This window comes from Scyliorhinus torazame, chromosome 11 (genome assembly GCF_047496885.1).
Source record: "Scyliorhinus torazame isolate Kashiwa2021f chromosome 11, sScyTor2.1, whole genome shotgun sequence".
NCBI lineage: Eukaryota > Metazoa > Chordata > Chondrichthyes > Carcharhiniformes > Scyliorhinidae > Scyliorhinus > Scyliorhinus torazame.
This window is the reverse complement of record NC_092717.1, coordinates 54,570,331-54,594,036: the sequence shown is the minus strand read 5'-3', so window position 1 is coordinate 54,594,036 and position 23,706 is coordinate 54,570,331. Positions and strand designations below refer to the sequence as shown.

Here is a 23,706-nt window from a genome sequence, read left to right as displayed (position 1 = left end):
GTTACATCTTGTGGGGAAATCTAGAACTCGGAGGCACAATCACCTGGGAACGGTGTCCTCACAGTCAGTGAGGCCACCATCTGGCCTGCGAAATCCTACCAACTGTCCTGGCTTGAGACAATTCACACCTCTTTAACCTGGGGTTACCCCATCTCTGGATCTGTAAAGATTTAATCACCTGCTAATGCTCGCATTCCAAGCATTGTTTGGCATCTTTGAATTTGTCTATGTGTGTGTTTCTGGAACAGACCTCTTCATTCACCTGAGGAAGGAGCAGCGCTCCGAAAGCTAGTGACATCGAAACAAACCTGTTGCACTTTAACCTGGTGTTGTAAGACTTCGTACTACAATCATTTAAGACAAAGAAAATAAGGAATTTCTTTGCCCAGAAGGCCTTTGGTCTTTGAAATTCTCTCCCATACAAAGCAATCAAGGCTGAGTCATTGAATGTATGCATGGCTGTATTAGATAGGGAATTAAGGGCCATGGAGCCAGGCAGATAAGAGCAGTTAAGGCCACAATCAGATCAGCCATAATCTTATTAAATGGCAGAATCGTACCGGCCTCCCTGAACAGACACCGCAATGTGGCGACTAGGTGCTTTTCACAGTAACTTCATTGAAGCCTACTTGTGACAATAAGCGATTATTGTTAAAACAGGCTTGATGGGCCAAATGGCCTAACCCTGCCGTTCTTTATCTTGTGATCATGACCCATAACCTTTTTTCTGTACAAACACTGACCAACCTATTGCGCATTTCTAGCATGTTGCATTCTTTCAGATTGCCAGAACTTGCACTTTTTCTTTTTATTACTATATTATAATCGAAAAGTTCAAGTTGACTACCATTTGTCATTGTGTAACAGCCCGAGTTTTCAGAATGGTTTATGAAAAGGCTGAGCCATTTGTGCCTATTCCTTATTTTGGCACAAAAACAAAAAATGCTGTTAATACACAGCAGGTCTAGCAGCAGTTGTGGAGAGAGAAACAGGGTTAACATTGAGCCCCGCATGACACTTCTTCGGCACTGTCCTGCAATATTCCAAATAAGAGTTAGACGGGACTCAAAACATAAACTCAGTTTCCCTCTCAGATGTTGCCAGAACCTCGGTGTTTTCCAGGATTTTTGTTCTTATTCCAACGTCCGCGGTATTTTGTATCGATCTTAATTTGGCATGACCGATTGAACAGGGCTGTATAAACTTAAATCCACATATTTTAAATGTGAAATCGAAACCCCAAGACAAAACAATCAATATATTGGGTCTGCAATGCATGCAAAGTCAGCGCATAACATGCTTGCACAAAAATGCATTATATGCATGGATTAAGTAAAATGCAGGAGGAACTATGCCTCCTCTGTATGGTATAGAGGAAGTTATTGCTAAATTAAAGCATGTCACCTTAAAAACACAATGTTAGTACTGTTATGCACACTGATACTGTAATTCAAAGACAAGGAATCTTCAGGAAGCAGCAGTACTTAGAAATGCTTTACATAAAGTTGATCAACCATTTTGATAGGGGTAACAAGATTATTTTCTCTTCTCTTGTTCAATGGCAGGTTCAAGCTAAAAGAAAGTACGGGACAATTAAGTTCTCTGAAGTCACTGCTTAATTTGATATGTTGTCACAAATAGCATTTCTGGATGAGACAGTGAGAACCAATTGTATACAAAGTCCATTGCCAAGGCTGCATTTCACCCCAGTTACCCCATGCATCCTAGGTGCTTAGCAGAAAAAGCAGAACTTGGGTTTGTGCAGTGTCTTTTTTTAAAAAACAAAAGTCTCTGATTCTCCATATGTAGCTGATCACCATCACATTGACAATTCCTCACCACAAACTTCAAGGACTTCCCCTTAATGGGCAAAACTGGATGTGACGTTAAAAGCCAAGAGAAATCACCCTTTCAAGATTAAATCTTGCCCCACCCAAACAGCTCACTATCCATCACAGTAGAATGTTAGTCACGAGTACAAGTTATGAGGCAGATACTTCTGCCTCGATCCACAAGGCACTTGTAAATATTCACTCGTATCTGGCACCAAAAGTTCCCTGTTCAACTGGGTATTAAATCGATCAAGATTCACAGCCAGAAATAATTCACTTTCAAATTTTTTGTAAGGGTAGCACAAATTTGGCCACAAATAGCCTAGGAACATTGGATCTGAATCAGAAATATTCAGCTCGGTAGCATAGTGGTTAGCAGTTGCTTCACAGCTCCAGTGTCCCAGGTTCGATTCCCGGCTTGGGTCACTGTCTGTGTGGAGTCTGCACGTTTTCCCAGTTGTGCATGGGTTTCCTCCGGGTGCTCCGGTTTCCTCCCACAGTCCAAAGATGTGCCGGTTGTTCTAAATTGGCCTTAGTGTCCAAAAAGGTTAGGTGGGGTTACTGGGATAAAGGGGGATAGGGTGGAGGTGTAGGGTGCTCATTCCAAGGGCCGGTGCAGACTCGATGGGCTGAATGGCCTCCTTCTGCACTGTAAAGTCTATGATTAGAATTGGATGAATATGAATTTTTGAGGCAGCAGATCACTGCCTTCAAGGACTGCACTTGTACTGCTTGTTGGTGGAAATTCCCAAATTACACCTCACATTTCACCCATTTTAGAGCTAAAGAACCTCTCAGAACAGTACTCAAGAAGAAATATGGAAGGAAGCTCAATCATCCAGCAGCGGATAAAGATGCAACTGAATTAAACTACTCTCAAAAGTCCAAAGAAATAGTGCCAACTGTAGTGTCCATCCATAAACATCCTTTGTACAATATTCTTGTATAACCCTGATCTTCAATGCAGTTCTTTGAAATAGATGGCGGTGTTCAAATTTGTTAGTCTCTCTTTGGAATGATCAAGTTAAAACCCTAAAATTCAAACAGTGTCAAATGCTGTAGCTCTTTTTGGAAATAAGGTAACAAAAACAAAATTCTCAATTTTCCTCTTCCTATAGATAGAACAATTCAAGCAAAACGCTCTCTAGTCACCTTAGAATATGGAGACGAATGCTGATAAGAAGAAATCTAAAAGATTTACGACCATATTGTTTCCACTTCCCTCGCCCCCTTTAGCTGCATTCCTTCACTGCTGTTCCTGTCTGTTTTCAAGAGATCATGACTAAGTCCATGTTTGATGACAAAGGAGCAGCCTGGGGCAGAGAGTTGCCTCCAATTGTCACCTTACTGCTCACTCCAACCTTAAATTCAGAGAGAGGCAATTCTCTGCAGCATGGTAGCATAGTGGTTAGCACTCCGGCTTCACAGCGCCAGGGTCTCAGGTTTGATTCCCGGCTTGGGTCACTGTCTGTGCGGAGACTGCACGATCTCCCTGTGTCTGTGGGGGTTTCCACCGGACGGTGCGGTTTCCTCCCACAAGTCCCAAAAGACATGCTTGCAAGGTGAATTGGACATTCTGAATTCTCCGTGAACCCAAACAGGTGCCGGAATGTGGCAACTAGGGGCTTTTCACAGTAACTTCATTGCAGTGTTAATGTAAGCCTACTTGTGACAATAAAGATTATTATTCTTGGCTGGATGTACGAGTTCTGCATCATTTCTGAGATGACTACTGAAAAGCTTTCCAAGTACTTCTTAAAGCTGTCTGGTGTCATGCACCAGTTCATTAATCACATATCTGGCAAGCAACCCATCACCATCATGCAGAGGTAAACCCAAAACAGGAATATTTATGGAAAAAACTGGCCCATGTCAAGACCATAGCTCTGGTTTTCATTGGTAGAAGGGGCAAGAATGAGAGAACAGCAATTTAAAGAGACTGGAAAAAGAACCACAGACGATATGAGGCAATGCTTTCTTTGCAAATGGGGAAAGCAGTGATTCCCAAACTTTTTCCCATTGTGACCCCATTTTAAATAATGCCTAAAAAATAGTGCAACACTAGAGAACTGAGGTCAGGAGCAGCTGCAGGGAAAGAGAAGGTTGAAGAGGGCTGTGATCAATGGTTTTGTCCACAACCTGTTGGAAGACTCTGATCTGACCTCAGACAGGTGCACAGTGCAGAGAGAATGAACGAAATATGAAGCAGAAAGCATGCAGATTACAGATGTAAGGTTTCTCAGGCGAGCGTTAACTGACTAAATGAGTGTAATTCAGGGGGAACAGACGGAAAATGCTTCAGTGCATGGAAAGAGAATAGTAGCTACCAAAAAGAAAAATAATCCAAAATTATTTTATAGACATATAAAAGTAAATGGGTGGCAAAAACATGGCTTGGGCAATTCGGGACCAGAAAGGAGATTTACGCACGGAGGCAAGGGGAATGACAGAGGTACTAAATGAGTATCGGTCTTTACCAAGGAAGATGTTGCCAAACTCAGTAAAATAGCAAGTAACTGAGACATTCAATGGACTAAAAATTGATAAACAAGGGATAGGTAGAAAGGCTGGCTGCTTTTCAAAGTTGATAAATCACTAGGGCTGGATAAGAAGTACCCCAAGGATATGGAGGGAAGTAAAGGTGAAAATTGCAGTGGCACTGGCCATAATTTTCCAATCCTCCTCAAGATACAGAGGACTGAAGAATTGCAAACGTTAAAACCTTAAATATTTGCTGAGTATATCAAGTACTTGCTGTTTTTATTTCAGATTTCCAACATCCCCAGTACTTTGCTTTTACCTTCGGGAGAAATAAACGGCAGGCTTGGGTAAATTTGCCTTGCATAAATGCACAAAGCACTGTATAAGGTTGGAGAGTTGCACATACTAGATTCCACATGGGGATTACTACATCTGTGCAATAACAGAGACCTGGGGCGTCATTCTCCGACCCCCCGCCGGGTCGGAGAATGGCCGTTGGCCGCCGTGAATCCCGCCCCCACCCCCGCCGAAGTCTCCGGTACCAGAGATTGGGCGGGGGCGGGAATCGGGCCGCGCCGGTTGGCGGGACCCCGCGCTCAATTCTCCGGCCCGGATGGGCCAAAGTCCCGCCCAGAATTGCCTGTCCCGCCGGCGTAAATCAAAGCTGGTATTTACCGGCGGGACCAGGCGGCGTGGGCGGGCTCCGGGGTCCTGGGGGGGCGCGGGGCGATCTGACCCCGGGGGGTGCCCCCACAGTGGCCTTGCCCTCGATTGGGGCCCACCGATCCACGGGCGGGCCTGTGCCGTGGGGGCACTCTTTCCCTTCCGCCTCCGCCACGGCCTCCACCATGGTGGCGGAGGAGGAAGTGACTCTCCCCACTGCGCATGCGCGGGAAACTGTGGGCGGCCGCTGACGCTCCCGCGCATGCGCCGCATTTCCGCGACATGCTGGCGGGGCACCAAACACCATATCTGCCAGCTGGCGGGGCAACAAACGCCATTTCCGCCAGCTGGTGGGGCGGAAATCCATCCGGCGCCGGCCTAGCCCCTCAATGTTGGGGCTCGGCCCCCAAAGATGCGGAGCATTCCGCACCTTTGGACTGGCGCGATGCCAGTCTGATTGGCGCCGTTTTTGGTGCCAGTCGGCGGACATCGCGCCGTTGGGGGAGAATTTCGCCCCTGGTTCAAACTGGGTAGGAATGCAAACTTTTTTTAAAAAATATTTTTATTCTCCATTTTCACTTTTTCTTCAGAATTTACACCCCACCAACAGTAAACGGTAATGAATACAAGTCAATTCCCCCTACCAACAACAACGATCCCATCCTCCCACCACACCCCAAATAACGGTCCACCTGACAATATAAGCATCAAATAAAACTAAACCTCCCAAGGAGGAAAAAAGGAAGAAATAGGAATCAGTAATCACCTATGGTCACCGTTGACACATATAGTCCCCTCCCCCACCCCCCCAATATTCAATGCCATCCAATCCCCGAAAGAGTACCGTGAATGACACCCATGAATTGTAGACACCCCACCCACCCTCCCAGGCTCCTCCCCTCCACTTCCTCTTGTAAACTCCTTCCCTCAACCTTTCACCCCGGCTAGACTCACCGAAACCTGTTCTACCAGGCTCCGGTGGCCGCAGTCCCTCCCCCCACCTCACTCCCATTCGCTGGCCGGTTTAGGGCAGCCCACGCCCGGGTCCCTTTCCCGTCCCAGGAAAACCAAGAAATCCCCTTTAGCACACAACCCCAGCAAACACACGCAAGCCACAAAGAACAATAATTGCAAATGAAAGTCCCAACTCTTCCCTTGTCCAAATATACAGCGTCGACTCATTTAGTATAGACACCAACACGCAGTGAAAAAAATAAAGTTACATGAGGCTACATCGGTACACGACCTGCTTTCAGTCCCATTTCTCAATTCTGCCACAGCCCTTCTAACGTCGCAAACTCCTCCGCTGCTTCCGCTGTCGCAAAATAAAAGTCCTTGGATTTGTAGGTCACCCTCAATGTAGCTGCATATACTATGCCACACTGCACCTTGCTGATGCACAGTGCCTTCTTCACCTGGCTGAAGGCAGCCTGCCTCCTCGCCAGCTCCACCGTAAAGTCCTGGTGCATGCTTATACCAGCTCCAGCCCACAGCACCACCCGCTTCCGCTTTGCCCAGCACAGGACCTTCTCCTTCAACAGTTACTACTCTTGGCGGCTCACTCGCCTTTGGTATAGGCCTCCACGACTGATGAGCCCGATCTAGTTCGTATCGAGAGGGATCACTCCCCCTCCGCCAATAGCTCCGCCAACTTCGTGGCAAAATACTCCCTCAGCCTCGGGCCTTCCACCCCTTCGGGCAGACCCACGATCTCAGATTCTGCCGCCTGGATCTGTTTTCCAAGTCTTCCATTTTGGCTCACAGACCCTTGTTGGTCTCGGTCACCTTCCGCAACTCCTTCCCCATCGAGGTGAGTTGATCACTGTGCTGCAATAATACCTCTTCCACTTCCTTCAGTGTCTCACCTTGCTCCCGCACCTCCGCCGCTGCGCTTGATACCGCCGCCCTCACCGGGGGCAATCGCCTCCTCCACCAGCACTTTCAATACTGCCCCCATCTCCTTTGTCATCACTTCCATGTGCTTTGTGAACTGTTTTTCAAGTTCCACAACCATCACTTTGGTCATTTCTTCTGCTCTGAGCAATGCGGCTCCCCTGGTGCTCCAGTCTCCGCTTTCCTTACAGTTCCTGCGCTGACTTTTCCACTCACCGGCGGACTTTCACTGACCCCCTTTTTCACGGCCGTTTTTTCCCCCCAAGCTTGGGCATTTCGCCTCTATGTGCCTTCTCACAGCTTTTTCAGCCTCTGTTGCCACTGGGGCCAGGCGTTAAAACCCTGAAATTTCTGCGCCCGAGCGGGAGCCCTCCAGTGTGCGGCTGCCTCCCTCCCGCCGTCACCGGAAGTCTGGGAAGAATGCAAACTTAATATCCCTTGCTACAACATATTCACAAAAGAGTAGAGAAGGGAGAAAGGGGGGTGGGACGGTGGCAGTACAAATATTGTCACATCCCTGGAAAGGATGATTTGCTTGCGAGTATAAAGAATGAAATTATTTGGGTAAACATAGCGAAGAGGGGAACTATTAGTTGGCGCTGTGTATTCAGTGCTTCCTCCAAGCAGCCTTGTTGCTGAACAAGGGCGCCTTAAGAGCTTAAGAGAACGATTGCCAACGTCATCGACCATTAGTACAGGCAAACAGGCGGTTTAACATCACAGGTGTGAACATCTTCTAAGTAAAGGTTGACGTTTTGGTTGAACCTTCACGTCCTCCAAAGTCAATCCTGCAAACATCAAAATAAAATCTGGCAACAGGGAAGCTGGGTAATGCTTGCAGCCACTCGAAGGAAACTTGGAAGGAAAAATTACAAGAAATTGTCACCACATAAAAACTGGCAGCAAGGGAGTTGAACAATGGTTGCAGCCACCCAGAGGAACAAAAAATTCAAAATTCGAAGAAAATAACGGGAGAGAAGTTCGCCCCGCGCTCCAGCCAAAATTAACTTGGTAGCATCAGCAACAATTACTCTGCAACACATTTAGAGCTGGGGGTGTTGCAAAACATCAAGGAAAACAGGTTGAGCTTTGGTTGCGCATTGTTTTGGGGAGAAAGTAAGCAAGGTAGTGCTAAAAATACATGGCACATTGTGCACACACAGGTCTTTCCATACCACGCGTGGTGGGCGTTTTTGGCACCATGGGACTGTTTGATGAGAATACATAGCGATGGAGCTTGTACACAGAAATTTGACTATTTTGTTCTGGCTAACAAGATAGCAGCAGATATAAAAGTTCCAACATTCCTGAGCATAATGCGGGCATACCACGCGTGGTGGGCGTTTTTGACACCATGGGACTGTTTGATGAGAATACATAGCGATGGAGCTTGTACACAGAAATTTGACTATTTTGTTCTGGCTAACAAGATAGCAGCAGATATAAAAGTTCCAACATTCCTGAGCATAATGCGGGCAGGTGGGGGAACATTTAATCCCCTTAAGAGTCTGGTACAGCTGGTAAAGCCAGGCAGAAAAACATACGGAGAAATTGTGGAAATTTTGCACGGCCACTATTCACCAAAACATTCAGCCATTGCTGAAAAGGTAAGCACAACTAAGAAGTTGGTGTACTGATTACACAGTTTGTAGCTACATTGAAAAGACTGGCTGAACACTGCAAATTCAGGTGTGTATTAAATGATACCATCTGAGATAGACGAATGTGTGGGTTGAAGAGCAAGGCAATTCAAAAGCAGTTAACTTAAAGCAACCTGACTTTAAAGCCTTAAAGTTGCTCTATCAATGGCATAAGCAGCCAAAGAAGCTCAACAGTTGAGCTCGAGTAAAGCTGGAGGTTGACACTGGGGCAGTCAACTTGCTGGGCAAGGAAAAAAGTAAGTCGTGATGCTTCAAGGCTAGGTCACTACCATACACAATCCGATCTTAGGTAGAGGCAGAATTAGAACGGCTGTTTAGAACGGGGGTCCTTGAACCCCTTAACGTGAGTGACTGGGCTACGCCAATCGTGCCACTGATGAAAAAACAGATCTGTATGCACTTTAGGTGATTTTAGAGCCACTATTAATCCTGTACTCTTTGCAGAGCAGTACCTTCCGCCCAAGATTGATGGCCTATTCGCTGGGTTGGCTGGAGGTCAACACTTCAGTAAATTCAACCTCAGTCAAGCATATCATCAAAGAACATGGATCAGGTTTCACAACAGTTACTAACGACTGTGACACAAAAGATTACCATTTAGGATCACTCCAGCACCAGCAGTGTTCCAATGGACCATGGACCAAAGTTTAAGCTGGTTAAATGGAATCCAATGTTACCTGGGTGACATCCTGGTGACTGGGGAAAACGAGGAACAACATCTTCACAACCTAGATGGCACATTTCAGAGTTTATAAGATTATGGATTCAGAGTCCGAAAAGACAAATATGAATTTTTCCAATCTTCAATTGAATATCTGGCAATGGACTGCATTACTCACCTTTGAATGTCAAAGCTATCACCAAGTCATTAACACCTGAAAATGTTTGCCAACTTCGATATTTCTTAGGCTTACTAAATTATCAAGGTTTGTCCCCAATCCGATGACCACTCTAAAACCCTTGTATAATCTAATGCGTCAAAATAAATGGAAGTGAGATGATCAATGGGAGAATGTGTTCGTGAAAGCCAGAGGCGCTGCTCAAGTTATATACCCTGACACATGTTGATCCGAACCTACCCCTGCAGTTGGCACGCAATACATCATCCTATGATGTTGGGATGGTGGTTTCCCACATCATGCTTGCAGGTGAAGAGAAGACAATAGCCTTAGCGCCCAGAACATTGAATAGAGGCGAAAGCAATTATTATGCGCAGATAGAGAAAGAAGCCAAATAAATCACCTTTGGGCTAAAATGTTTCCAACAATTCCTGCATGGGAGAAAATTTACATTATTGACGGACCATCGTCCATAACGACTTTGGACCACATACCAGGATTCCATCACTGGCAGCGATCAGAATACAGAGATGGGCATTGCTGTAGTCAATACACACGTATACCATCAGATATCATTAGTCCAAGCCTTCATGATAACTTAGATGGGCTTTCCCAACTACCCTTAGTTTGTCGATACTAGTTTGTGTGAAAACATTTTCTACTTCAAGCAGGTAGATAATATTCCTGTAACCTCGGGACAAGTGAAGAAGCACACCAGAAGTGATCTAGTACTTTCTGAGGTTACGGACATGGTGCTTTGAGACAAGACCACAGGAATAACCCCTGCGTTAAAACTGTATTCCAGCCGAAGACTTGAGTTTTCCGTACAGGCAGAATGTCTCGTCTGAGGAATGAGTCATCATTCCATCGATATGAAGAAAATGTATATTGAACCAATTACACGAGTGCCATTGTGGCATGAGAATTAAGGAGATAGAAAGGAGCTATTTGTGGTGATCTGGTTTAGATGCAGAAGAGAAGGCAGGAATGTGTTCATCTTGCACGAAAATGCAAAACCTGCTGCCATTAGCTCTGTTGCATCCGTGGTACTGGTAAGAGGCTTGGCAACCGGTATATGTTGATTACACAGGACCGTTTGTTTCTCATTCTAGAAAATGCGCACTTGAGATGGCGTGAAGTTGCCATCTAGAAGCCAACGTCACCTGAAAAATCAATTGAGATATTGTGTGAAATCTTCAGCAGATTTGGTTACCCTGAACAACTGGTGAGCAATAATGGACCGCAGGTCAGATCACAAGGATTCAAAAGCTACTTGAAGAAGGGAATTCAACACATCCGGTCCAGTCCTCATCACCCTGCCACAAATGGGCTGGCAGAACTTTTTGTATAGGCCGATGAAACATTCATTGATGGTAACCAGAGAACAAAAGTCATTGTCTAAACATTTTAGTCAATTCCTGCTTATGTGCAGGAATACTACACACTCAACAATCCATGTTTCCCTGGTGTTGCTAAGAAGCTCAACACCATCCAGGACAAAGCAACCCCCGTTTGATTGGCACCCCTTCCACAAGCATTCACTCCCTTCACCATGATCGAACAGTGGCAGCCCTATGTACAATCTACAAAATGCACTGCAGGAACTCACCAAGGCTCCTTAGGTAGTACCTTCCAAAATCATGACCACTACCATCTGGAAGTTCCCCTCCAAGTCACTCAGCATCCTGCCATGGAAATATTTTGCCATTCCTTCAATGTCACTGGGTCAAAATGCTGGAACTTGCTCTCTAAAAGCACAGTGGGTGTACCCACATCAAGAATGCAGTGGTTCAAGAAGGCAGCTTACCGCCACCTCCAATTAGGGTTGGACAATAAATGCTAGAAAAGCCAGTGACAACCAAACCCCGTAATGAATTAAAAGAGAGATTTGACATAATTGAAAGATGAACCAGAACTGAAATTGGATACAATGCATGAAAATGCAAAGAAAAACAGATCAAAAGTAACAAGGGAATTGAATATATAGTGAAGCAAGAGAAAATTGCAGTATTAAGTGTAAAGACCAGGCAACAAGACACATTGGCTCACTCTTTCAAAAGAACTAGCACAGGCACGACGGCCCGAATTGCCAACTTCCATCCTGAAAGATTCCATGATTCTACGATTGCACCACTTCGACTTGAGGGACTAAACATGCGGACCCCAGCAGATCGAATAAACAAGATGGATCAGAGCGAGATGAAAGGGCAATAAAAAGAGGAAATGGTCAAGTAGCTCCGATTGAAATTATTGAATGCAAGTCATCAATGAAAAGGCTGATGGGGAAAAGGAGCAAGAATATATCAGGTAAAAACTTGGCATCGGTCTTGGTGGGAAGAGTGAAGCTACGATCTAAAATATTACACATGAAAAATACGATGACAGATTTTATGAAAGTGAAGACTGCACACCTGGTAATACTTAGCTGCTGCTTTCAATCCTTCGTCATTCTCCAGATTCTGCTCTGCTGCTATCTGGCTGGCGAGAGCTCCAACGTTGAACAATACACAGCTCTTTTCATATCCCAAACTTGCAAGAGCTGAAATCAAATGGAAATAATATAAATTCTCAAAAGCAGGGGTTCTCAAACTTTGAGCTGTAGAATCCCAAACGACCTACCAAGTGCATCGTGGAACCCCAACCATTATCAAGGCTAGCGCCCTGTTATTTTGCTGTGAGATAGGTACGAACACAGAAATCAAACGTGAACAAATCTTTTCTAGCTATATCAATGCACATATTAATCTGATAATAATTAAATAATTCTCTTATTAAAAATATACAAGGCACGGTGGTTAGCACTGGTGCCTCACAATTCCGGCCTCGGGTGACTGTGTGGACTTTGCACGTTCTCCCAGTGTCTTCTCGAGTTTCCTCCGGATGCTCCTGTTTCCTCCCACAGTCCAAAGAGCAGGTTAGGTGGATTGGCCATGATAAATTGCCCCTTAGTGGCCAAAACGTTAGCTGGGGAACTGGGATAGGGTGGGGGCGTGGGCCTAGCTAGGATGCTCTTTCCAATGGTCGGTGCACACTCAATGGGCTGAATTGCCTCCTGCTGCACTGTAGGGATTCCATGATTCTAAGTCTTATCATTTGTCATTTCTATTGGACGGAATCACGCTGGAAAGCGGATTCTAACATCGGACAAGCGTATCTCCCTCTACCTCACATACAAGTTCACGCCTCCGCGTCCCCGAGGCCAGGACCCCCCAACCCCCGCCCCCGGCCAGCACCGCCCCTGGGGCCAGCACCGCCCCTGGGGCCAGCATCGCCCCAGAGGCCAGAACCGCCCCCGCCACTCCATCCCCGAGGCCAGAACCGCCCCGCCACTCCATCCCAGAGGCCAGAACCGCCCCTGCAACTCCGTCCCCAAGGCCAGAACCGCCCCTGCAACTCCGTCCCCAAGGCCTGAACCACCCCAGCCACTCCATCCTCGAGGCCAGAACAACCATCACTCCGTCCCCGAATCCAGAACAACCCCCACCATTCCGCCCCCGAATCCAGAACAACCCCCACCACTCCGCCCCCGAATCCAGAACAACCCCAACCACTCCGTCCCCCGAGGCCAGAACCACCCTCCTCTCCTTTCCAGACACCCAAACCCCACCAGCTCCTTTTCGGCCATGCGCTGTCTTTCGCTGCCACTTCCAATGCCCAGCTTCTAGACAACTAGTCTCCTGCCGGCCCCTGCCTCACCTCAGCTTCACTTTTGACTGCAGGCTTTTCTGCCCAGAGGTGGAAAAATACCAGTGGAGGGGAGTTTTGGGGACAAAGTGGATAGAGGAGAAAAGAGGGTGCTAGACAGAATAGAATAATATTGATGGGAAGAGGAGACAAATTTTGTCCATGGGAAATACCATGATAGAAAAAAGTACTTACCAAGCTTAACAGATCCTCCAAACAGGGATCCTTTATCAAATGCATCTTTCCAGGTGAAAGTCAAACAAAGCTGAAAGGGAGAAAAAAAACATCAAATTGTCAGGTTTCTTGTAGTATCAACTCTAAGAATTAAAAAATTCCTCGCTTGCACGACTAGTTAATTCACATTTTGGACTGAAATCCCAGAAAGCTGCCTCACTATTTGTTGAAGAAAGCAAGTGCAAAAGAGGCAGCAAAGGATCGACTATCCTAACTCCAAAGGATATAAAATTACCTCAGAATATATTAAAACTTTTTCACCTAATAAAGTCTCTTTTAGGCATGGGTATCAAAACATGTTCCAAATAGAAAAATCATGCCCAATATAATGAATTCCCACACATGAAACAAAAATAAAACTTTGTATTCATTTGTTGAGAATGTTGTTCTCAAAGGATGCAAAGTCTCTTGACCAGAATTACTCAGGATGTGCTCAAACCCTACTGCCCTAACCCATACCAAGCCCTGATGGCTTCTGGTTATTTTTAAAAAATCAATGTTGAAAAAGGGCGGCCTGGTGACAGTGGTTAGCACTGCTGCCTCACGGCACTGAGGATCAATGTTTGATCCCAGCCTCGGGTCACTGTCCGAATTCGCCCCGTGTTTGCAGGGTCTCACCCCCACAACCCAAAGATGTGCAGGTAGGTGTATTGGCCAATCTAAATTGCCCCTTCATTGGAAAATAAGAATTGAGTACTTTCAATTTAAAAAGAAATCAATGCTGAAATTCAAAAGACACATCCTCGTGCTCAAGTTCTTAGCCACACTTCCATCTATATAATCTTCTGCAGCCCTATTGTCCTCCAATTCTGGCACCTTGCACATCCCCAACTCCCCTTACCCGAGTATAGATGGTCATGACTTCAATCAATGAGCCACCTGGCTCGTTGTGTCTGGGGGGATGGTGTAGCCATCTGCGTTGGCCACTTACAACTAGGTACAGAGAAACTCGCAAAGCCTAGCGGGTAAAATGGACAAGCCAAGACTTAGGCAGGCTCATATTTGCAAGCAAGAAGTCCAGACGGTATCAAAACTCCGATCAATTAGCATTTTAATGGGGCCGATTAGCATTTGATGGCCCACCTTCACCAAAACAAAGGACTGGTACTCGAGCGACCGGTACAGTCCCAGACATTTCGGCGCCACTCCCTGTTCAAGGTAAATGCAAACAAAGGGGTCAGCGACTGCTTGGGACATGCCCAGCCATCTAGATCCCCGCCCACTTATTGGTTAGGAATCGAAAAGAGTGATCAGGGATCACCCAATTAGTAAAGCCCAAACTGGAGGACTGCCCAAAAGAGCTCTAAAACCCCCAAGTATAAGAAGAGTTCGCAACATGTTCGTCCTCCCTTGGACCTGGTGCCCCGGTCACGGCCATCTCCAATTGCAGCAACACCAGAAGCAAGTACAAGTTCAACGCTCGCTACCAGACGGATGAGCCTAGCTGAGCAGCAGTTACTCCTTTGGACTCGATAGATCCAGAATCGGACAGCGGCCACTGTTTCTCTGACCCAAGCCGGGTGCCCGAAGTTAAGTACAGGTTGTCTTAGACGATAGGTGTAGTTAACTAGGAGTGTTTATGTTGCATGACTAATTGTGTGTAAATAAAGTACCCTTGACCTTGAACTAACTAACTGGTGTTTGGCTCTTTGATCGATAGCCGGTTGAACCTAGTGGTGGTATCATTTGATACCTGGCGACTCGGAGCATTAGAACATCGATATCAAAAGAAAGGTGGGCAAACTCTCTGATTGTAATAATTGGAATAGAGCCATAAGAAAAGAGAGTAAAAGAAAAAGGCAACAATGGTGGAGAATATGTTTGGTAGTGGCATCCGGCTGCACCTGGTGAAGAATGATCCTTTGAACGTGGAGGCTGATGGGGTGAAAAGGGAGGACACCGTGATTGACATGTCCGACACATCTGCCGCACCGCTGCTTCCCCTTCCTCCCAGAACCATGATAGAGTCCCTCTTGTCCTGACTTGAGCAAGCTTAACCCCAACCTTACTGTCGCTGGCCATTTCAACTTGCTCTCTGCCCACATGCCTGTCCTTGGCCTGCTGAAGTGTTGCAGTGAATTCCAATGCAAACTGATGGAATAGCACTTCATCTTCCCAGAAGGCATTCTGGACTTAGCATTAAGTTCAACAAATTCAGACCATAAACTTTCACCTCAATTTTGATTTCATTTCCCCTACCCACACAGGGCCATCTGTCACTTGTTCTGAAGTATTCACAGAGAGCTGACCCTAGTTATGCTGTTAACCCATTCCACCATCTTACCTTTATACTGCTATCAGCACCTTCTGCAATCTTTAAACACTACCATAAACACTCCCTTTGTCTGGTGTCCAGGGCCAAATGCCATAAGACCTAGACAATATCCAGGCTTCGGCAGACAAGTTACATTCATACCACACAAGTGCCAGGCAATGACCATCTCCAAGAGGAGAGGATCTGACCGCCCTTTGACATTCAATGGCATTACCATTGCCCAGAAACTGAACTAGCCACATGGCTGCCAGAGCAGGTGAACAGCAAAGAATCCTACAGTGAGTAACTCACCTCCCTCCCCCCTACCCCAAGCCTGTCCACCATTGAGAGAGAGAGAGATTTGAAAAGCCACAGAGGGGGATCATGGAAAGCTGTTCCAGAAACAGGCATTCAAAAAGGGTTCTGAAAGAACTTCCAACAAAAAATGCAAGTATCATCTTTGCCTCTAAGTGGAATGAGAGCTGCGCATTCCTTTGAATTGCTGTTTAATGGGAATTCATGTGTTAGGGTTGAGAAACTACATGTAACCTGTTATTGTTAGGGTTGAAGTTTAAAAGTCTAAATATTATTTTTCTTTGGTTTCAATAAAGTTTGTTTGTAAAATAACCACGCTCCATTTCTTACGTTATTTCTCCTGGCACTAATTGATCTTTCCACATTAAACCTTAAAAACATTGCAGCTCTGGTCCAGTATCTTAGCTACTGTTGAGAGTTGAACAGACAATGCCAGTTCACCAAGGATTGAGAAGTGACTGGCTGGAAGACAAACAACTACGATAAATATGGAGATAAACAGATAAATGCATCACAGGTCAGCCCCACGAGTGCAAATATTTAGCCAATCAAGCTGCAGCTTCTATTAATCTTCATTGAGCTCCTGGGATGCGCCCATCAATTCCCAACTTTCCCAATTACGAGAGAAACTTGTTCTCTGCTCAACAATCTTTTTTTTATAAATTTAGCGTGGCCAGCTCACCTAAAAACCTCATCTTTTTGGGTTGTGGGGATGAGACCCACGCAGACATGGGGAGGATGTGCAAACTCCACACGGACAGTGACCCAGGGCCAGGATCGAACCCCGGTCCTCAGCGCCGAGGCAACAAGTGCTAAACACTGCACCACCTTGCTGCCCTCTGCTCAACAATCATGCAAAAGAATTAAATGTAGGAGAGCATCTCTGATTTGTTCGCACACTATTTACCAATTTGTGTGGGGGAAGAGGGACAAGAATCTTAAATCATCAAATCCATTCCTATTTATTTCAGAGTCAGTGCAGTTCCTTCTCTTAAATTTGAAAACGTTTTTGGGACTGCATACTTATGTACGATGGAACCTATTTCCTCACTAATTTACACCTCTTGAATTACAGATATTTAATGCTGTTCCATCATCGACAAATGAAGATAGCTCTTTTGAAACTCAATGCAAACCGGAAAGGCCGGCACATAACAAATTCAGAAAAGTGCAATACAGCTGCCTGGGATTCAAATATAAAGCCAGCATAAATTAGACAAAACATAACAGCTGATTTAGTTCAGTGAAACAAAGTTTTCAATTTGAGAAAGAAAAATGAATCACATGATGGAAATTATCTCTCATGTTTCCAAAAGATTGTGTTTAATATAGCCGAGTTCAGAGCCCAACTACTTTGCTGCATAACATTAAACCCGCACCTGAAGCCACAGGTCGCCTGTGCATTGAGAAGTTTCTGCCATTCCAGAAAGCATTAAAAGTTGAAAACCATAAGCAAAACATAAAAGGTATACAACAGTGTAGGAAATTGTCAACCAAGATGTTTATGCCAAATAGGGCACCATATTTTTCAACACATTCCCATGCAAGAGAGGGTGCAGAATATTCCGCAAGGGAAGACTCTGGTACGTGCAAGTACGAATGATCATAAAGTCGTCGTCGTCCCTAATGACCATAGGCTGCTTTCCCCTTTGAGGGGGGAAGAGGTAACCCGTGGTGATTTAAGCTGATGTTCACCACACCTCAGGCAAGGGGCAAAAAGTTGAAAAGGTGGGCCTTCGTGAATAACCTCAGCCGGTACAGGAATTGAATCTGTGCTGTTGGTTTCATTCTGCATCACAAACCAGCTGTCTAGCCAGTAGCTAAACCAGCCCCCACCAATGATAAAGAGGGCAGATCTATAAATAGGTCCTACGGTAAGACTCTCAAGAGCTCGGGAGGAAATTAATAAGGACAGTGAAAATAATTATCTCAGGATTACTCCCTGTAAAAACGAGCGTAGAAATAGGAAAACGGAGTATCAATGTGTGGGTCTGAGATATGGAGGAGGAAGTGCTGCAGATTCAATGAGAACAGTTCAGTCACCTGTTCAAAGACAAGGGCGGCACCTCAACAGGACTGTAATCCCCTCAAGGGGAAGATTCACTGGTGTGGTTGGAGAGGGTTTAAACCCGACCAGCTTGGGCATGAGCATCATCTATCTCCAATCAAGAATACCCAGCTCAGAAAACCCACTTTTAACAAGAAGTAGCGAACGCAGGATTACTAGCCAAACAATGGATCTTTTGGGACTGCTTGGAGAGGGGGAAGAGAGCTAAAACTGAAAACCCTACACATGACTGCTTCATCCCCAGGCTCCTCCCATAACTACCCCACGAACTGGGTTATGACCATCTTACTAAGGCTAAACACAATGTCTTTAATTATCTATTTCCCAGGGATTCCTTTCTCTGAACAAAATTCCATTAGCGCTATTTTAGTAAATTATAAACATGGTTGGAGTGAATTTAGGATCTTAGTTTTATGATACTTTCATTATCTTTCTGCAGCCCGCAGTATTTAAAACCAGGATTTTTAAAACTATGACTGCAACAGTCATATACACACTAACCCAAACTTTTTACCATTATTGCACCAGCTGCATACAATACAGAGTATATCTGAAATTCCTACATTCATAACACTGTTTTCAGCAGCTAGAAATAGGGTCTTTCATAATCATGGAACACTGGGTGTGTCGTAGCACCCAAGGAAGGGTGTTCCTTCGCTCCGCTCCTTTCGCATTCCGCAGTTGGAACCAGGGAGGTGCTTCGCTTCTTGAGTCTCACCCGCCCAGAGTCAGGAAGGTCGTGCAAGACAGGTGCTTTACAATTTAAGCACAGGGAAGTCGGTACAGAGTAGCAAAAACAGAAAAAGAATCTGAAGAGCTTCACAGCCAACGAGCGACATCTGAAAAGTATTCACTGTCACGCTGCTGGACAATATAGCCGCCAATTTGCAAATAACAAGGACCATGGACAGACTTGCACATTGAGGCCAGTGCTCTCAGTCTTTGCAGTGGCCACAATGTCACATCCCACCCTCTGATGACCTGACGGCCCGCCCAAATGATGTTAGACCCTACCCCCCAATTACAGTTCGGTGGTGGGCGTCGACCCGCAACGATTGCGTGTGCTCCTGGCTGGCCACCTGGTGGCTGCTGCTGGTCATCTGGCCTGGTCTCTGCTCTCTCTTGCCCTCACCGCCCAGTCCGGTTGCTGCTCAGCTCACCCCTCTCACTCAGCCCTACTCCCTAGCTGGCCTCTGGCTCTGGACAAGTCACCCCGCTACTCCCCGATTTCCGAGACATGACGTCGGTGCGTACCTGCCACTTTTTACACCACCTGACTGCTGCCTTGCTCATGTCTCAGCTCTCGCTCAGATTGCTGGGCCTCCACGATCACATGCTCACAGGTGAGCTGCTGGCTATCTGGTCTGGTGGCCTCTGTTCTTTTTGGATGGATGCCATCCTCCTCAGCCCTAGCCTGGAGGTAATGAGTCACCCCCTTACACCTCCAGTGCCTCCTCCTTGCCTCACTGAAGGCTTCATAGGCTTGCAGCCCAATGTTAGATCAGCGACCTCACTTTTGCCTCAGGCTGCCCGCCAGCCGACTGCCAGAAACCTGGCTGCTACTTTGCACCTTTAATCACTGAAAGTTCAGAAACTTCACATCAATTCAGGAGATCCTTGTCTGAACTTCTCAAGTCTCCACCACCTCTCATCATCTGGCAAACTGTTTTCCTGCTCTAAAGGGAGTCCATCAATTCGAGCCCAGTGTTGTTCTGTATTGCCTGCTGATAAACCCAAAGAGCACATCACAACATTTAGAGCTACCAAGGCTCTGGATGATGTTCCCACAATCACCTCTCCGTATGGGAGCCCCCATCCTACAACGCTGTGTATTTCATTGAAAATCTGCCTCTGGCAAGGACCCACAATTAGCAATGAGATAAATGATCAGATATTCTGTCACAATAGCGCAACCTAATTTTACCATTAGCTCCCAGTTATTTCATGTTCCAAGGAGGAGCAACAAATAACTGTTGGCCAGGGCACTCGGAAAGAGTTGTGCAACATAATCTTTTATGCCCACTTGGCGAAACCTGCAGTCCATTACAACAGATATACAGACCACCTTTATGCCGTGTATAGGGATCAAAGGACTTCACATCTATACGAAACATCGACTAAAAGTGCGAGAGAAAAATTCGAGAATTGAATACCTGATTTTCAGAGAATGGAAACTTGGGCTCAATGGAACACAGCTGATCATAATACCTGAAAGAAGAAGCAAATCAGTTAGGACTAAATACTATAATGCTTTCAGGACATCGGTTTTGAGCTTTCATCACAGAACACAGAGCGAGAACTTTGCCCCCAGCTCTTCTTTGAATAGTGGAATGATAACTTGTATGCCCACATGAGGCAGATGAGGTCTCGATTTAATGCTTTATTATCCAAAGAGAATTTTCAAAATATCAAATTATGCCCTCATTTATACAATCAATCAAATAAGCAATATCCTCACTGGATAATGGCTTTAAATTTGAAGTTGCTGAACCACAATTTTGTGCACAAGCATTTCAGAAAGCTTCAAGAAGTAGCAAACTGTTTGAAACTACAGGGCATTTTAAATCTCAAAACAATGAACTGAAATTACAAAAACATTTGAATATTTTACTCGGCACGTATAATTGTTCAAGCATTCATATAGATACAAGTTTGCTTCTTGTCACATTATCTTTGGGTTTGTTAGCAGTCACCCCGGAGTATAATACAGTAAGCTATTCCTAAACTGTTACAGTCCACAATATTTTGCTGCAAATGTTTAAGTCAAATCACCAAGCGATAAGAGTACAAGCAGGCTAAAGACTGGATCCAGAAGTTGGCAATGGGCAAATACAAGGTTGCTGCAGCTGTTTCTGTTATTTAAAGGAATTGATTTCATAGAAATTAATTTCATTTTCATATTAAGTAAACCATTTCATACCTCAGCTATGCCTTCTGCCTCAACCACATTTACTTTGGTCTGGATTTGGCCAAATCACCTCTAATAAACATTTTACTGTTAATAGCCTATATGAAACTTTTGGATTTGTTTTTATGTTAGCCACAAATTTATTTTCATACCGTCTCTTTGTTCTTTTCATTCCCCTTTGCACTTTTCCTCTGTCCTTTTCTATTTCACCTCATTTTCTTGACTTCGCCAATGGGGTTTTTTTTGTGACAGAAAGGCTGTTTCCAATGTGCTTCCATAGGTCTCAGGATTGGGTCCCCTACTTTACACGTTATGTATCAATTATTCAAAGTTCCATGTAGGGGACAGATTTAAGAAGATGGCAGATAATATAAAAACTAGCCACATGGTTGAGAGGGAAAAAATTGCTCTAGATTGCAGGAAGACATCAGCAGCCTGGTCAGGTGAGCAAAAAGTGTCAACTGCAATTCAATCTGGAGAATTGGGAGGTAATGCATTTGGTGAGGAAAAACAAAGCAAGGAAATAAGAGCAAAAATAGTTGTGTAGTGAGAAATGTAGAAGGGGAGAGACCTTGGAGTTCATATCCACACATTTCTGAAGCCTAGCAGAACAGATAAATAAAGGTGGCTTAAAAAGGCATATGGAATACTTTCCTTCATTAACCAAGGCATATAACATCAGGCAAGTTACGCTACACCTATCTAAAACACAAGGATGGCCAATACAATGCACAGTTCGGGTCAACACACAACAGGAAGGATACGACCGTACAAGAGTGGGTACAAAGATGATTTACCAGCTATGACCAGGACTAGCTACGGCTAGTTCGAAGGAAAGATTGGATAGGTTATGGCTGCTTTCTTTCAAACATTGGAGGATGAGGGAAGGTGTACAAAATCATAAATTATCTAAAGTGAGTGGATAAAAAGGGTCTATTTGACTAGTGGGGTTTATGATCCCAGCTGAAGTTACCTCTGGATAAGTTAGGGTAGAAACTGCCTTGATAGACCCTAACTTATATTTTGTTTAGAAACATGGAGGACTACAGGGGAGAACTGTGGACTTTTTCAAAGGACAAAACATTTAAACCCCCAAAAAAACTATATTACAAGAATGTCAGAACACTTTCAATACAAGCACCAATAAATGAGCCAAATTACAGAACTCCTTCGCCCCCAAATACAACTTTACAGATACATGCAAATACACAACGATAACGACTATCTATCTCAGTTCTAACAGTCATGGTAAGTATGTAGTACATGTAATTCAATCGGTGAAGTGGTGAGCCAACTGGTCACATTAAAGTGCCACCTTTCTCATAAGGGTTTCCAATCGGCTTGCACAAAGAACTCGCCTTGGAATTCTCGCCCAAACAGCACATACACTGACATTTTCCACGAGAATCCGCCTCCAACGTTTAAGCTCTCCTTCCAACATTCCTTCTCGTTGTGCAGTCAAGCTTCACCTTCCACAAGTACTCCAGCCATGTCAAGCAGAACACCACTGATCCAAAAGTCAGAGTCATGGGTTTTACAACACAGAGGCCCTTCGGCCCATCATGTTTGTGCCAAACATCGAACATCTACCTATTCTAATTCCATTTTCCAGCACTTGGTCCTTAGCCTTGTATACTATGCTATGGTATTTGAAGTGTTCATCTAAATGTTTCTTAAATGCTGTGGGTTCCCAACTCTACCACCCTTTCCGGCAGAGAGTTCCAGATTCGCGCCACCTTCAGGGTGAAGATGTTTTGCATAAATAGCCTGCCCCTTACCTTAAGTCTATGCCCCTTGGATATTGACCCCTCTAATAAAAGGAAGAATCCTTCCTATCTATGTCCCTCAATTTTGTACACCTCAATCAGGTCCCCCCTCAGCATTCGCTGCTCGAAGGAAAACAACCCCAGCCTAAACAGCATCTCTTTATAGCTGAAACACTCCAGCCCAGGCAACATCCTGGTGAATATCCTCTGTAGTGCAATCACTTCCTTCCTATAGTCTGGTGACCAGAAGTGCACATAGTACTCCAGCTGTGGCCGAAAAAGCATTTTATACAGCTCCATCATAACTTCCCTACTCTTCTATTCTATGCGTCGGCTAATAAATAAGTATCCCATATGGTTTCTTTATCACCTCATCTACCTGTCTTGCTTCCTTCAGGGATCTATAGACATGCACCCCAAGGTCCCACTATTCCCTGTACGTCCTAGCATCCTACTGTTCGTTGTTTGTCTACCAAAAATGTTACACCTCACACTTTTCAGGGTTAAATTCCATTTGCCACTGTTCTGTCCATCCGACCAGCCAGTCTAGATCATCCGCCAATCTACGGCTTTCCTCTTTACTATTTAGCACACCACTAATTTTTGGGTAATCTGCGCACATCATACTCCCCATGTTCATGTCTAGGTCTTTAATGTACACAACCAACAGCAAGGGACCCAGCGGGACTTCCGGTTGCGGCTATGCTGAGCTAAGTCGCACGTTCAGCAGCTCCCGCCAGAAACGGACTTTTGGGCTCTTTTGAAGGGCCCCAATGGCATTTGTTCGACAGTTCCCAGTGTGGGAAGGTGACAGTACGATTTCCTCGGCACTGTATGGATTGGACCAGGAGTGGAGCGATGAAAAAAGTAATTCTGGTGCAGCGAAAAGTGCGAGGGAGGAAAGCCAAGATGGCGGCGGATGGAGACCAGGCAGCGTGGGCGCAAGAGCAGCAGGAGTTTCTCAAGCGCTGCTTCACGGAATTGAAAGCAGAGCTGCTGGAGCCGATGAAGGCTTCGATCGACAAGCTGGTCGAGACCCAGAAGGCCCAAGGGGCAGCGACCCGGGAGGTGCGGCAGAAGGCCTCGGAGAATGAGGACACAATATTGG

General features: G+C 45.3%; 1 protein-coding gene across 6 annotated transcripts in view; it reads right to left on the bottom strand.

Annotated features, from left to right (window-relative positions):
* pdcd6ip (programmed cell death 6 interacting protein) overlaps positions 1-23,706 on the bottom strand; it is a 153,551-nt gene that overhangs the window by 110,580 nt on the left and 19,265 nt on the right. For all 6 annotated transcript variants that reach the window (XM_072467293.1, XM_072467294.1, XM_072467297.1 and 3 more), the window contains exons 2-4: positions 20,078-20,132; positions 13,249-13,318; positions 11,781-11,908 (exon numbers count right to left, since the gene is read on the bottom strand). In XM_072467293.1, coding sequence (XP_072323394.1) covers positions 11,781-11,908; positions 13,249-13,318; positions 20,078-20,132 — 253 coding nt within the window. The remainder of the gene's footprint in view (positions 1-11,780; positions 11,909-13,248; positions 13,319-20,077; positions 20,133-23,706) is intronic.